This window comes from Cyclopterus lumpus, chromosome 15 (assembly GCF_009769545.1).
Source record: "Cyclopterus lumpus isolate fCycLum1 chromosome 15, fCycLum1.pri, whole genome shotgun sequence".
NCBI lineage: Eukaryota > Metazoa > Chordata > Actinopteri > Perciformes > Cyclopteridae > Cyclopterus > Cyclopterus lumpus.
Window position 1 is genome coordinate 17,837,359 of NC_046980.1, and position 15,609 is coordinate 17,852,967.

General features: G+C 45.8%; 1 protein-coding gene across 6 annotated transcripts in view; it reads left to right on the top strand.

The window, feature by feature from the left end:
* Positions 1 to 3,050: 3,050 nt before the first annotated feature.
* fgfr2 (fibroblast growth factor receptor 2) overlaps positions 3,051 to 15,609 on the top strand; it is a 37,005-nt gene continuing 24,446 nt past the window's right edge. For 4 of the 6 annotated variants that reach the window (XM_034552074.1, XM_034552075.1, XM_034552072.1 and 1 more), the window contains exons 1-4: positions 3,051 to 3,200; positions 5,305 to 5,560; positions 12,599 to 12,856; positions 13,179 to 13,253. In XM_034552074.1, the coding sequence (XP_034407965.1) occupies positions 5,380 to 5,560; positions 12,599 to 12,856; positions 13,179 to 13,253 (514 nt within the window). In that variant the 5' untranslated portion in view covers positions 3,051 to 3,200; positions 5,305 to 5,379. The remainder of the gene's footprint in view (positions 3,201 to 5,304; positions 5,561 to 12,598; positions 12,857 to 13,178; positions 13,254 to 15,609) is intronic. The other 2 variants (XM_034552077.1, XM_034552078.1) reach the window with 2 other exon arrangements.

Genomic DNA, 15,609 nt, shown 5'->3' on the forward strand with positions numbered 1-15,609 from the left:
CAAGTATGGACTAGTTAAATATATCCTACAGAAATAAAAAAATATTCTTTTGTGTCTTTTTTGTTCACACAAAATATTCGATTAAATAATTTGAAAATGTTTTGAGTTTGCAGGTTTGCATACGTCACTAAAAAGCCTGCATGTTTTTAAAAGTTTCCACATCACACCGTTGTGAGTCGCAGACAGAGGACGATTGACTTCCAAATGAGTCGTGACGTCACAATACCACCTATGCACACACGCGTCTCAGCGGGGAACTGAGAGAACCTCCTCTCCTCTGCAGATGAATGTGAACATGTCCTTGGAGTGTTGCACTCTCGAGTCTGCTCATGCGTCACTCTGCACGTGAACATCCGAGTGACGTAACACTGAGCAAAACACATTTGCAGGGAGACTTTAATGTGAACCAATTAGCCGGTCCGTGGACAAAGGGAGGTAACGGCCAGTTGTCGATGTGCTCCCTTCAACGGCATCTTGGATTTACATAGCAGCGGGAGGCATGCTTAATGTCAGCTCAGTCGCTCAGCATCACTCGCAGCTCCAATGAGAGCTACTCCCACCATTAAAACGCGGTTATTGGAGAACCTCTCCAATACGCCGCCCTCCTGATGAGTCCTATCAACAATGACAGGGAATCAACATGTTCATCTAGGATGCTGACGAAAGTGACAAGCTATTAGCTTGTCACTTTCTCTTCCTCTCACTCTGCTTCCTAATTCCAAACCGTACGGCTGTTGGCGCAGGAGGGATGAAGGAAGAAAGAGGACTGAAGAAAAGATTGGAGATGTAGAGGGACAATGACAGGTTGACGAATACCACGGCACTAGGGGTATTGAGTCCATCCAGTTTTCAGTCAAAGGCCCATGAGACTCTGCTTGATGAGGTTTCTTTCAAACGTAGGATGCCCAAGCAGTGGAAAATAAATTGGGGCGATTGTAAATAGACCCATGTAGGAGGAGGAAAGAGACACTCAGAGGGGGAGAAACACTGGGGGGTATTGTGTGCCACTCTTGTAAAATGAGTCAAACTCTCTTTCCTTACCTCTCGCTCCCTCTTTCTTTCTGGCCAACGTGTCAGCCCCACTGTTATCTGATGGCTTTACTGGTGGAGGCAGCGATGGGAGAGAAGAGAAAAACAGACGAAAAACTCTCCTTTCACAGACCTTTACCTCAGGAAAAAAACGTCTTGTTAGTGCCCCTTTTCAAAATGAATGGAAGAGTCGTCCCTCCCTTGTTTAAAAAAAGAGGGCTTCAGCAGTGGAAGTGGAACAAAAAAATAAAAGTCTGTGGAGATTAGAGTCTTCCATCCTCCCTTGCGTCTCTTTCAGAGCCCTTGAACGCCTGAACCACTGCAGGAGACAGCTCAAAGCCGTGTGGGATGAGCTAGGGGCCAGCCTTCGGTCTCTAGCTGCGGACAGATCTGTTCTTCTGAGAAGTTACCAACTTCGGTTATTCCCAATTCTGCAACAATGCACCACGCAGTAGCAAACACCTTCCAGTGTTTGCTGTATTTTGTTAAATGAACCTTCAGAGGACCTGTAGCATGTAGAAGTAAAGTAGCATGAAACTCCAGAGGTAAGTAAAAGTACATCACATTTTACTTAAGCACAGTACTACTACATTTTCCCACTCTTTATTAAAACGTGTATACTCTCATAATGAAAAGGCATTCCTCCACATTATATACAGCCAGATATATGTTCACATGTTGCTATAAGAAAGACAGACTTGTCTCAACCCTCATGCCGCATCTCAGTAATAACAGGTTTACTCAAGGACTATAAGTATCTATAAGTTCAATTTAGCTGGATTTGTACTTCTCTTGAGCATTTCTATGTCATACTTAAACTCCATTTCAGAGGGACATATTGTACTATTAACTACTATTATACTACTTACTTACTTGTATACTTTATATAAAGTATAACAATAATAGTACTTCTTATGCGGTAGATGACTTGAAAACTGTTATATTGCATGCATATCTAAATATTGTTGCATTATTACCCTTTTCCCTACTTGTTGTTGGGTCTGCATGCTCCATAACTGATCATATTTAGAAGCTGAGGATATGCACTCCAATGTTAAATCTTAAAGTTAATTTAGCTTATAATATTTTTTTGAAAATGGTTCCTGAATACTTCTTCCATCACTACAGCATCTAAATATGCTGAAATATATTCTGTGTACTGTGTGCGTGTGCGCATGTGTTATGCGCGGCTCCTCCCGTCAATGGCATGCCTCGGCCACTGAGGGGCGTCGTAACTGCGGCGGGCGGCTCCGGAGCGGGGCAGGGGCCCTCGCTTTGGACCCAGTTTGAGCAAGTTGAGCGCAGGCGGGCGGGCAGCGCTGCAGTTTGATGGGCGGAGGAAGGTAGGGCCCAAAGGCACTGGGGCCAGGAAGCGACTCGAATTACACAGGGGGGTGTCACGGAGGGGAGGGGGGGGGAAATGACATCCACCGGAGTGAAGGAGGAGGGCAGTGTGTGGAGACGTAAGGAGGAGAGAAAAGCCTAGTAAACCTGACAAAGCGTCTGAGAAACAGACGAGGACTGTCGGCGGAAGGAGAGAAAGCGGCTCTTCGCAACAGGGGAACGCACACTGATGGATTTTATGATATTTGGCACCGGACAACTCACCTCCCGTACCTTTTAAACCCGGCGTTCCACCTCCGCAGTGGCTGCAAACTTTTCCGTTTAGTTGACAAGTGCGCTGCTCGGGAACACTGGGCATGTTTTGCGCCCTAGGAGCAACTTGGTGACGGCGAGGAAAGTTTCGGGGGGTGGTGGGGGGTGGGTGTGGGGGGTGGGGGGGGGGGGGGGGGGGGGGGGGGGGTACAGCGGTGAGGTTTTCCGAGCTGTTTATGAAGGATAACGAGCGTGTAAACTCGGATTTGTTTGCATGGCATCGGACTACGCTGCCAGTCGGGTTTGGAATATATCCTCTGATCGGACTGGATGCCGGTTGATTATGGAATAGTAAACTGAAGAAGAAGAAGAAGAAGAAGAAGAAGAAGAAGAAGAAGAAGAAGAAGAAGAAGAAGAAGAAGAAGAAGAAGAAGAAGAAGCAGAAGAAGAAATAGGCAGCGCAGATTTTTTTTTGTTGGTGCATTGTGGAGTTGGAGACATTCCTCTCTCCGGATTCAGCTCATGCTCTCTCCACCCTTATCTGTGCATGCCAAAACAAAGATTATTCCTCCCTGGTAAGTATCCTCTGTTTACGCGTGAAGCTTCCTCACCGTCTCCTCATCTGTCAGTGTTTCGGCTGTCATGACAAATGGGCGACGTGGTTGTAGAAATGCGCTGCGCTTTCTTTAAGAACGATTTAACGAATTTACAGTTTTCTCGCCAATATTTTGTATTTACGTTTTACTTTTCTGTAGAATATACAAAGTTCTTCATGAAGTTTGTTTTGTTCAGAGTTCCATACGTTTACATTCAGCAAAACAACACAATGTGCGTTCTTTGCGTGTTATTTTTTTACCATCCTTGAATGCAGTACAATCTAGCCTTGTTTACTTGAGAAGGCAAGGACCGATACCCAGCACCTTGCATCATCACTTTGGGGCCCATTAACAAGTGTCCTGGTTATTTATTACTTTGCTTAATTTTCTACATTGCATTTATGGTGCCAATTATCCCGTGACCGCAGTTGTTTTTTCACTGCTTGGTGCCGGAGCCCTAAATCACAGAGCAGCTCCAAATGAGCCCCCATTGTGGGAAAAGCCAACTGATTTGAATGTCAAAAGGAATTCAATCAGTGCCAAGAAATGTCATTCAAAGCCCGGTTTAAATGAAAAAGCTGTGGTCGCCTATGAAGCACAGTCCCTCATGTGTCCAATGCCATGTCGTCAGCAACATGCTAAAAGAAGTTTAAAAAATAAAGAAAAATAAGCACATTATCAACTCTATAAACCCTTTCTCTTTAGTTTCATGTTTTTGTTTTTATCCTGCGGTTGGTCTCTTTAACCATTCAGTGTATACGTATGGCTATATTTGAAAGCTGCAGCATTGTGTAAATATATATATTATTGTGCTCTACACACTTTTAAATTATGTAAAACTAAAATACAGAGGTAGGTAATTCTGGTGTATATTTGTCCTGCTGAAGTTTTCAAACAGCGGTAAGGTCAATGGTTTATTGCTGCACTGATTGGTTTATGATACATTAATAATTCATACATCTGAGCTGTAACTATGCAGAATTATTCGCCCTAATTGCAAACTCAAACCGGTGCACATCTCTAATAAAGTCAGGATGTCGGGATGCATTCATGGTTCAACCGCGACGTCATTGTGCGCGTCCACCGTCCGTGTCGCGTGTGCTCCCTGAAGGGAGGCAAATCAAGAGAAATCAGGTTGCAGGTCTTCAGGTTGGCTCTCTAAAAGCCAAACTACTCGTGTTTTTGCGGGCCAAAACCAATCGATACGTCCAGCTGGAGCAGAAGGAGCGCAGGGAAGCGTGACTTCACCAATCCCCCAGAGACGCTTGTACCGCAGATGTCTGGCTAAACAGATCGGTGTGTTTGTGTGTCCAATATTGCAATATTGCATTTCAATTAAAGCCTTGCTGTTTTTATACTCAAGTCACGCAAATGCAACTAGAGCCTCGTATGAATACAATTAACACGGATGCAGCCGTGCGGGCAACAGGTCTGGCACATCTGTTGCGCACGGGAATAAATATCCGACTCAGCGAAAGTGGTGCCACATTGGCTGTTCCAGGGATATTTCCAAAATAAATAATTACTCATCAAGATTTATTAGAAATCTGATGGATAAAAAAAAAGAAAATGATAATGTCAGAGTAGAAAACTTTAATGAACTTTGAAAAAAGTCTGATCTTGGAGCTGTATGGCATGTAGTGTGTCTGAGGGAGACGTCAAACTGGTTAGCCTGTAAACACTTAAGACATACAGAGCTCTTAATTGCGTTCCCTAATACACATTTCAGTGCATATAATTACAGAGGAGAAGCAAAGGTGCTGGTTGTGTTGACTGCTGGTGCCTCACAGCTTCGGTATGTCTGATGAATGGCTTGTTTGACAGCATTTTGAAACACTATGTCTCTCTGTTTGCCTTCTCTTGCTTCATTTGTCTGTCTCACTTTGGAGGAGGAAAAATGGTGCAGAAAGTTCTTTGAAAATTAATTAATCCACTCTAACAAATGTTCTCCCCCCCCCCCCCCCCCCCCCCCCCCCCTCTTCTTGCCGCCTTTTTGTTCATTTTTATGTCTACCTCTTTAATCATCACTCCGCCACCACCTTCCTTCCCCTCTCCGTCTCTCTCTCTTTCATTCACCTCTCAGCCCAGGTGATTGGGGGAATTCCACTGAGTGACAGGCTGACCTGGCAGCAGTTGATGGTTGGGCGGACCCCCTCAGATGGGATCAGTGTCCAGGGGGAGGTGGAGAAAGGGGGTATGGGGAGCGCTTGCCCCCACTAACGGGATGGCCTTGTGGGCCTGGCTGCTGGCCGCTGTCCTGCTGTCCCTGCTGACCGTCAGCGTGGCCCGGCCGCCCCTCACCGCCACCAAGGAGGACGAGGCCACTGTGGAACCTGAAGGTAAGCAGCGGGGGATGAGAGGGGACAGAAATGAAGGGTGTGAGAGGTGGAGCAGGGGGACAAGCCATTTGTTTGGTTTTCTTTTTGAGAGCAGGTGCAGGTCTGTCAAGTATGTTTTCCCCCTTAAACCTGACTTCAGAGTTTCAATTAACCCTTTCCTTAGAATTAGGGATTGCCAAATATTTACATTAAAATGAGATAAGGAAATGAATCCTTATCTCATTTTAATGTAAATGGTTGACAATCCCTAATTGGCCTCCAACCAAATGAGGGATATTTAGCTAGTTTCATCCATTTGAAGAAAGAACAGTAACACATACAGTGTCGCTTGTACATTCACAAGTTAGTATTTAAGTTTTTATTATCCCTTTACCCGTAGAAATAATGGAGATCATATGAGATTTTGGGGGGGATTAAAATAAACAAACTAACAAGGAGAACAAGTAGCCTTGGTCTTTACTCAGCGTGAGCCGTGTGATTCACACTCTTCTTGTTTTGTTTTACTTCTTAGTTGGATGTCTGTGGTAGTTCATGCTGTACTTGAGTGTTACAGGCAGGTTTGTGACCCCGCGGGGGAGGACAAGGGAGAGCTGTGGAGGAAGGTGGGACAGTGTTTATGCTGGCATTTCTCTCATGCCCAGCTTGCCTGGAAAGAAGCACAAAAAGGGATGGAAAGGGAGAAATAAGGACACAGAGTTCAGGGCTTTGCTTTGTTATCTCAAATCACAATACGCTCCATTCTCTGCAAAGTTTGTCAATTTTCCTATTTGAAAGTCAGATTTTGTTTTGACGGAACAAAAACTTTTTGAGAATACTTTATGAGAGCTTGTTTTGTGCTCTTTAAAAAATAAAATAAAAAGGTCTCCTTTCAGGCTTCTCCAGTCTGGACAGAGACCAGCTAATTAGAGTTGCTGTGATTGATGGTAACTCACATTCCGAAGCCTTTTGTTCTCAGGCTTTAATCAGCAAGCTAATTGTAAGTTGGGTCAACAACAGAGCATCACTTTTTTTAAGCCACCTCCCCCACCTCTCTCTCTCGCTCTCTCTCGTGACACACACATTTATACACTTTGTACCGCGGCTCGCCCTTTGCCCTAGAGGTCAGGTATCGTCCCTTCCTACCTTGATGAGAGGCCGCTAGAGCTCCACTCTCCTGTTGATGCTTTTGTTGTTCTGTCGCAGACTGTCTGGCTCTGAGCCGCTTGATGCAGAGCCCCGCATGGCCTGGACGCTACGCTTCGTAGACACAGAGAGAGGTTTCCAGAGAGTTATACAATCATCCAGGAAAGGTCTACGAGGATTTGTGCATATTTGACTTCTCCTTTAGATGGAGAGATTACTGAGCTGCGGTGAAGTCATGTGACTGGAGATTAAGTGGCTAGACCTTGGGGTCACATGATGAGGGATCAACGGGGCACAGAGAACCTGGCCCGCTTATCTGATCCCGAGTCAGTTTCCCCGCTGCACATAGCCAACATAGATTTAAGCGCAGCTGTGTTTGTGTGCGCGTGTGTGTGCGTTGTGTGAGTGGATGCATGTTTGTCGCGGTCTACTTTCGGTCACTGCTCTTGATGGGCTGCACTGGTGTCAGCTGTAGGGCATACATGTTAGGGAGACAGATTGGCTGGTCAGATTCATCAGATTGCATATCAATGTTGTCTGTATGGCGCACACGCCTGCTCCCCTGGTGGCCCTGCTCGTTTGTTTACCTGTGGCTGCTGTAACACTAGAAGTAGAGCGAGCGCACTGGTTAAGGCCTCCACAACAGACTTATTGTTGTCCCTTTAGCCACGACAGTATCTAGAGTGTTTACCTTGTCCAGGCACTCTCTGTGATTATAATACTCTGACTGAGCTGAATAACAATGGAAGCAAACACTGCAGGTGTGTGTGTGTGTGTGTGTGTTTAACATCGGTATGTTCTTGTTTTATAACTGCGGAATAAATGTGGCAACAGGTGCGTCGGAGCGAAGGCTGAATGTGAGTGCAGCTTCACAAAAGTCAGCTCACGGTCTGGATGTACCTCCCCGCCAAACTCTGTTCGTCAGAAAGCGCTCCGATCGGCATGGAGGCCAGCACTTCAAAAGAGTTGCGTGGTTAAATAAGTAAAGCTTACCATGACGAGTCTTTCATGCTTAGACAGACGGCAATAAAAGGATGGATGCTTGTCAACAAAGGACAAGTTTTATTTCCAGAAGAGTTTCTGGGCACCGCAGGAACATAATTGCTTTCTTGGCACATTTCTGTATTTATTCGCTTCATGGTTTCTACTCATAATCAAGTTTCCACTGCTATGTTGCACCTTATTTAATATGATATGCAGTCAGCTTGTGTTAAACAGAGTAACAATTGCCTTTCACTGACAGCCATGATGATGATGATGATGATGATGATGATGATAATAGACTGCTGATTAAGAGCCTAGTTTTCACCAGACTGTTTGTTGGTAGTCGTATGTGAAGGTGGGAATGTGAAGGAGTTGCAGGCTTACTACTTTTCTGCATCCCTTTGCTATCCACACAGGAGGAGAGGGGTTGTAAAAGTATAAAAGAGTCAACTGGCAGGTTAATGACACACTGTTAACACGCGTCAGTCAGTCACACACACACACACACACATGGAACTGAACTCTAATCAAACGCAATGTGTCGGCTGCTGGTGTGACCCGTCGGGCTGAATATACGGCCTTCGCACAATGACTGTTAATAGTCAGCCGTTGGCCGCTGTTAATCTTGAGGTTCTGAGTGTGTTGGTGGTTGTGAGAGTGTGTTGTTTGACTTGGCTAATCTGCCAGAAAGTACCTCATCACTCGTCACTGCTACCTGTGCCAGCTTGGGCCTCAGGTCTCAGTGAACTGTCCGGTGTACAGCAGGGGGCAGAGGGGAATCTGAGCCAGCATAGACAAGGGGGCCTGATGATGGGGAAAAAAACACTGACTACAACCAATCAACTCAGGAGAGCACAGACCCCCACCAAGGCCAATCCTCTCCAAAATGTAATGGATTCTTCCTCCTTGACCCACGCTACTCCCTTTCACCAAGTCTCGATGGCCAGTACTTTCCTTTCTGTTATCCTGCTGACAAACAGACAAACAAGCCAAAAACATAACTTTCTTGGCAGAAGTAATAACAAAACAAAAACAATCATCATCCTTTGATTTGTTTTTGTGCAAGACACTGAGCCTCCTGCATGCTCACCTTTATGGGAAAAAAGCACCTCTTATAATGTGGATGTTTATATTAGAGCTGAAACAATTAGTCGATTCATACATTAGTCCAATGTCAACGTAGTGAAACATGCCAAATGTATTTCTGGTTGTCTGGCTTCTCCAATGTGAGGATTTTCTGCTTCTCTCTTTCTCCCTTCTCTTTTTTATACTTTTATTGTAAACTGAATATCTTCGGCTTGTTTGATTCAACTAAACAAGACATTCGCAGCTGTCAGCCCGAAAAGTCATTGGCAGATTCATCGATGATGAAAATAGAAAGTACATTAATCTCTAGAAGCCGGAGCAAAGTAGAGGGACATCTGAGGGTCACTGGAGATTCAACCTAAGAAGATCTTTGGAGATAAGGGGATAGCCAGCGGGTTCAAGGGGTCGGGTGGGGTTCAGAGAATGCCTTGATGAGGGGTGAAGGGCTTGGTGAAAGTGGAGGGGCGGTTGCCATGGATGCTAGCAGGAGCCAGTTCACGGAGGTGCTCCTTTGTCACAATAAAATGCCAGGGAGGGATTTGAATGTGAAAAGACACTGACATCAGAAAAGAGGGAGAGACAAAAAAGGGGAGAAAAGCCCTGGGATTTGACTGTGTGGGGAGGATACAGAGGAAAGAGGAGAGGAAAAATGAAGGATAAGAAAGGCAGCAGAGATAATGTGATTTGGAAGTGTGTGGCTGTTGGTCTGCATGCATGCTGAGTGTGTGCCATTACGTGAAATCCACCTTTCCCAATGTGCCGAACACGACAGGGAGGAGATGGCAGAACAGATTTGCAGCGTCTCTGCAGTAATAAATTCATGAGCTGATACATCTAAAAAAAAAGAAAGGAATCGGTCGTAAACAAGCCACTTTCCAACATCCCTGCAAACAGGCATTGGTGGGAATTGCCTGCTGGATTTTGCCGTAGACACTAATTATTGTCAGCCAAGACGGGGGGCAAATGGGGGCGAAGACATGGCGAGGAGTGGACACCCTGAATCTATCGTGCCCGGTAGTTGTAATAGAAGAGAGAGATGGGTTTTGAAATGGAGGTGTGCTTGAGTAGGCGAGAGGCAAAATTATTGTGATGATGGAGGGGAAGGGGAGGGGAGAAAGCTACCTGATCATAATCGAGCAAAGTGTGTGTGCGTGTGTGTGAGTGAGAGACACACACACACACACACACACACACACGCCCCCTCCTGTGGCGCAGAGGGGGACAAAACTTTGCAGAGATGAAAAATCTGCAGTGAAGTGTTTCAACTCTTCAGCTCAGCATGCATCCCTGGACCCTTGTTAACTCTCTTCAAGTGGAGCAAGGTGTATGTGTGTGTGTATCTGGCGTGCACGTGACTGATACATGCATTTTCATTATTTTCTCAGTGTGCGAAAAGGTTTCTTTAGGTTCTTGCTGCATTCACAGTGTGTGTGTGTGTATATGTGTGTGTGTGTGTGTGTGTGTGATTACGTGACTTAGGTTCCCATGAACAATCGGGCATGCTGGAGGTGTCAACAGATTTGGGAAGGGTCAGGGTCAGGTCAGCAGGGTCAGCGAGGCAGGAGTCGGGGGTGGGGGTGGGGGAGACGTGTGGGAAAGGGGAAGGAGAGGGCAAAGCGGAAGGGAAGGTGAAAGAGAGAAGTGAAGGAGCAGCAGCAGGAGGAGGAGGAGTTGATGGAGGGGGACAGATGGACACAGCGGAGATAAGAAAATGATGAAGGCAGAACTAACACGTGCATGCTTTCTTTAACCAGACGCACCATTTGGAGAGATTCCTCTCTGACCCTCTTTACTCATTTTCCTTCTCTTTCTCAGACCTCTCCTAGTGTTACACACACACACACACACACACACACATTCATGTGTCTATACGTGTATCATCTTTCTATGAAGAAACACCTCTGTGCCCTCCCTTTCTCTTCAATGTGCTGACAGACAGTGCAGCCTGTGTTTGTGTGTGTGTCTGTGTATGTTCCAAGTGTTGCGTTGCCATGTCAGCCCCACTGAAATTGTCCATACCTGCTCGCTTCCCGGCAGATTACCCACACTCCTTTGTTTCTCTAAAAATCCTAAATTAAACAGCAAAGTCAAAAGCTTTGCTGTAATAATGTGTGGAAAACAGTGTCGCAAAAAAGGTGGCGGAGACAGCTCCTATCCATCAGCACTGGAGCTCCACTTCCTATCAGACCACACACTCTCAGTCCTGGGTGGAGAAGGAGATGAAGGAGGTGAGAAAGAAGACAATACAGGAAGTGTACCTGTGTGTGTCTACTTGCCCAGGGGGAACGTTTAGAGGCTTGCACACATACCTCAACCGCTGGCTTGTGGCGGAATGACTTTCCCTTCCTGTCGAGGCGGGAGTGTGTGTGTGTGTGTGTGCGTGCGTGTGTGTGTGTGTGTGTGTGGGTGTGTGTGTGTGTGTGCCTGCGTATACTTTACATTTAACACACACGTTGGTCACATAAAGGGGCTGGAATGTTCTTGAAAAGGTGTATTGAGGTACAGGAAATGCTGGGAGAGGCAGTGGCATGCCTCTTTAATTACGCCTATCAGCCTTTAGTCAAACACTACATACATAAGTTCATCACTGGCTTTTTCATTTTCCATTGTTGCGATTTTCTTATAGTTTTTGCAAAGATATCTACATCTGAGTAGAGTGAATGGACACATTTGTGCGGGAATCTGTGTGTGTGTTCAGCGAGAGTCTCAAGGTGACTGAATAGGCTTCGGTTTATATGGCAGAAGCCATCTTGCATTTCAGGCATGGCCAACCCCCCCTCCACCCTCTCCACCCCCTTCTTTTGGCTCAACATCCAGTCACAGTTTAGAGTTAACGTATAAAATCTGCCCTGATGTGAAAGTGCAGTCTCAGCTGTGGACGCTCCAAATTCCCTTTGATATATTGGACATTCACCCCGTTCTCTCCTGAGTAAAGGGGGACACGGTGTACACACATGCACACACATGCACAGGCGTACTTGGATTTTGTCCCAGAAGTGAAGGTTTCATGCACTTTGGAGTCGACAGGAGTTTCTTACTCTCTGCCTTAGCCGTGCAGTGGTTGTAGATCCTCCATGGCCGTGTTGTGAAAGAGAACGAACAAGAGGGAGATGGAAAACAGGAGTCGGGCTACAGCCAGGTCAAGGTTTTCTAAGTTTAGAGTCAAAACCCACGGAACACCCCCAAAAAAAGAGCGCAGCCCCCCCCCCCCCCCCCCCCTTCTACCTTCCCCTGCCCTCTTCCGTCTAAGGTCTTTCTGGCTGCTTTTCTTTCTGATTGGCAGACACACTGGAGTTACCTTGTTCTCAGGCTGCAGAAATCTGTCTGTGCTGCTGCTTCTCACACACTGGCTGCTTGGCATCAATGCTAGAAGGGGTGGGGGAGGGGCGGTGGTGGTGGTGGTGGGAGACAGTCTCTCAACACAGTGATGTCTAATTCTCACCTGCTCTCAAAGCATTGATTGTATTTTTTTTCCCGCTACACATGCTGCTGTGGCTGTACACACATGCTCTGAATCTATCTATCAATCACACTGTAAACCTGATACCAGAACAGTGGTATTTTCTCAGGCCTCCAATTTCAAATGACTGTCGGGGGATTTGTGGTTATGACGTTGTTGGTGTAACGGTATATAAAAAAAAGAAAGAAAAAAGGCCTCCTCTTTCTGTATTGCTCCTCCTGCACAAGTTGATTTCAGTGCATCCATTGGGGGTTATGTGGTGTTTTTGTTTCTTACACTTTGGCTTGTTTCTTCTTCTCCCACCACTGTTTCCTCCTTCTTCTGCACCCTTCTCTTTCTCCAATCTGTTCTTTGCCTTCTCCCCCCTCTCCCCATTCGCTCTGCAGAGGCCTCGAACAAATACCAAATTTCTAAGCCCACGGTGTGCTCAGTGCACCCGGGGGAGTTGCTGAAGCTGAGCTGCCCTTTGCCGCCGTCGGGGACCATCACCTGGACCAAAGACGGCAGCTCTCTGGGCACCAACAATCGCACGGTGATAGAGCAGGAGGTGCTGCAGATCCGTGATGCCACGGCAAAGGATTCAGGCCTGTACACCTGCACCAGCGTGGGCAAAGACACGGTCTGCTTCATAGTGAATGTCACAGGTGAGTCAGGGATGAGCCAGGTCAGGACGGGACAAGGTGTTTGGACAGTTAGGGTAGGACTGCAGAGCTGGGTTGTCCAGGAAGTGGCTATGGAGCAGATGTGATCAGGGATGAATAGCCTGGATTTGGTTCTTTCTGAACCACTCTGGGTTTCCAGCGTGTGTCTGTGTAGCATACAAGAGATGCATCAGTAAAACAAGGGCCCGGATTTTCTTTACAAATTCGGGAGAAAGTGAATGCATAAACATTTCTGTATGCGATACACACACACACGTATGTAGGATGCGATACTGATGGCAGTAACCGTGGTTACTTTGTGCAGATGCCATCTCGTCGGGGGATGATGAGGACGATACTGAGCGATCGGAGGACACTGGGGCGGATGGAGAACAGATAAGTGAGTATGGGAGGAACGAAAAGAGAGATGAATAAGTTAATGATGCGCTGCTCTTCCTCGCCAATTCCCATAGATCGGGCGCACTTTAGCGCAGCACATTAAGTAGACTGCACTGGTCTTATCCTTCTTCTGACCACAATCCCTTTCTCCGTTGATGAAAAGGTTCAATCAGCCCTCATTCTAGCTACTGCTTTTTTTCTGACCTTCCATCAAAAAGAAATAGCAAATGCAGGGGAAATTACAGCATTTTACTTAATAAGTAGCATTTGGCAAACAAAGGGATGACACACTAAAAATGCCCATTTAGAACATGGCGAAAGGATAAAATAATTCTACACACATTCTCATAATTTTTCACCTGATCTAAAGCTTAACTCTTCCACACCTTTGTTTGAAGCCATGTTGTGGTGAAAACAATAATGAGCATGTCAAAAGTGGAATGCAGATTGTGATAGCCACACTAAATCCTGGAGTGAAATAATCTTCTTAGCTTTGTCAGTGTTTATTAGCACAGTTCAGACTTTGTGATTATGATGAGGGAAAGCGGATGGTTCTCTATATTTTTGTGTTTTTCAGTGTGTTTGTGTGTGTGTGTGTGTGTGTGTGTGTGTGTCTCCATGGAATACAGAGATTCCTGACATTCCTTTAGCTAGTGTCCCTCAGGTAGTCAGGCCTCATGGAGCCAGCGAGCCAGCCAGTCAGTCAGCTGGGCTCATCCATTATAAAAGACAACCCATCTGGACCCAGTTACCCACCTGATGGGCCTGTGTGTGTGTGTATGTGTGAGTGTGTGTGTGTGAGAGAAAGAGAATGTTTTTACCCAAGTTGGTCTATGCGGTGAGTATCGGGTTATGTAGTCACATGCACATGCACGCTCCGAAGTAAAGACAAGGGCTTCCACATCTTGTTAAATTTCTCCACACGCATTGCGTCTCACTGCGTGTCCTCCTCCTCCACTTTTGGGCAGACTGTAATTGCCTGAAAGCCATTAAACATGGGGGAGAGAGAGGAACTCAGAGAGAGGGGGAACAAAAATGGAAAAGAGGGAAAAGCTCCAGCCATTTCGGAGGTAATAAGCAGTTTGAAAACAAAGGGAAAGCTGTTCTGGCAGCACGCTCGCATTTTCTCGCTGTGTGTGTTTCTGAAAATTAAAAAACAAGATTGTTATTTAAAGAAAGAGGGGAAGGAAAGGAGCGGGAAAAGAGGCAGGGGGAAGGAGGTGGGGGGTTGTTGGATCGGCACCAGCACCTCTCTGGCCGTGGACTAGTGCGAGGGAGGAGGGTGCACGTAGGGAATGAGCAGAGTAGCTTTATTCTTTTTTTCTTCTTCCCCGGAGCACTCAGAATGGGCTGGGTATCGGGCCACGGTAAAACAGAGCATTTTGATTTGACTCTGTATCGAAGATTGAAGCACAAAAAGTGTTTGTCCCCAATCAGCAGAGGGTGGTGTTATTGGAGGAGCCTCGAGAGGGATCTGTGAGGGAAGCTGTGTTTAGGGGAATGGGTGGGGGTTGAAAAGCCACGTGGAGCCTGGCTTTTAGCGCTCAGTCCTGTTGTTGTTTCAGAGCCTCTGTCTGCTGACGACTTTGATCGTTGTTGTTTACATCATCACTCATGTTGTGCTTTAGTTAAAGCCGCACGACAGGACTTTCATGGAAGAACAGATTTGTCTCACCAGCATAATTAAAGTTACGCTAACGCACTCTTAAACAGCCCAGAGAGAATAGTTTTTTATTCTGTTAATGACTAAATATGAAATCCTCACTGATGTCCTGTGATATGCTGTTGTGAGCACTGAAGTGAAAAAGTCCATCTGTTCAAAATAATAAACACACAGTATATGAGGCCTCCAGTGTGTCGCTCCGACTTTAACTTGGAAAACAAATTAGAGATCTCGAACAGAAAGTCTGACTTTTTTAAAAAGAAAGTTGTATTACCGGAAAACAGTACTTAATATGACGACGAAGTCATAAATTCAAGAAAAAAGTAAAATAAAGTCAAAAACATTTTTAAAGGCCCTGAAACTGTAGTTACTCAAATCAACTTCTTACAATGGGTATTGGGAGAAAAGTGTTGTCTATTTCCCAACAGGGATTTCCGTATTTCTTATTTGGTCTGAGCTCAGCCAACTTGTTTGAAGTGGGCGGGTCTCAATTGGATAAAAAAGTCACATATTTCTGTCAACCGATCAGGATTTAGCAATACTTGAAAATCCGCCTAGTTCTTAAACTCTTTAAAAACTCTTTGGGTACGCTAAAAATGCATTGACAGAAAGCTTGACACCTGGGTGTTTCTCTTTGCTCCTGAAAAGCAGCCCCTATTCTCAAAATCTCTGTATTGTTTTCCCAACAGTGGCC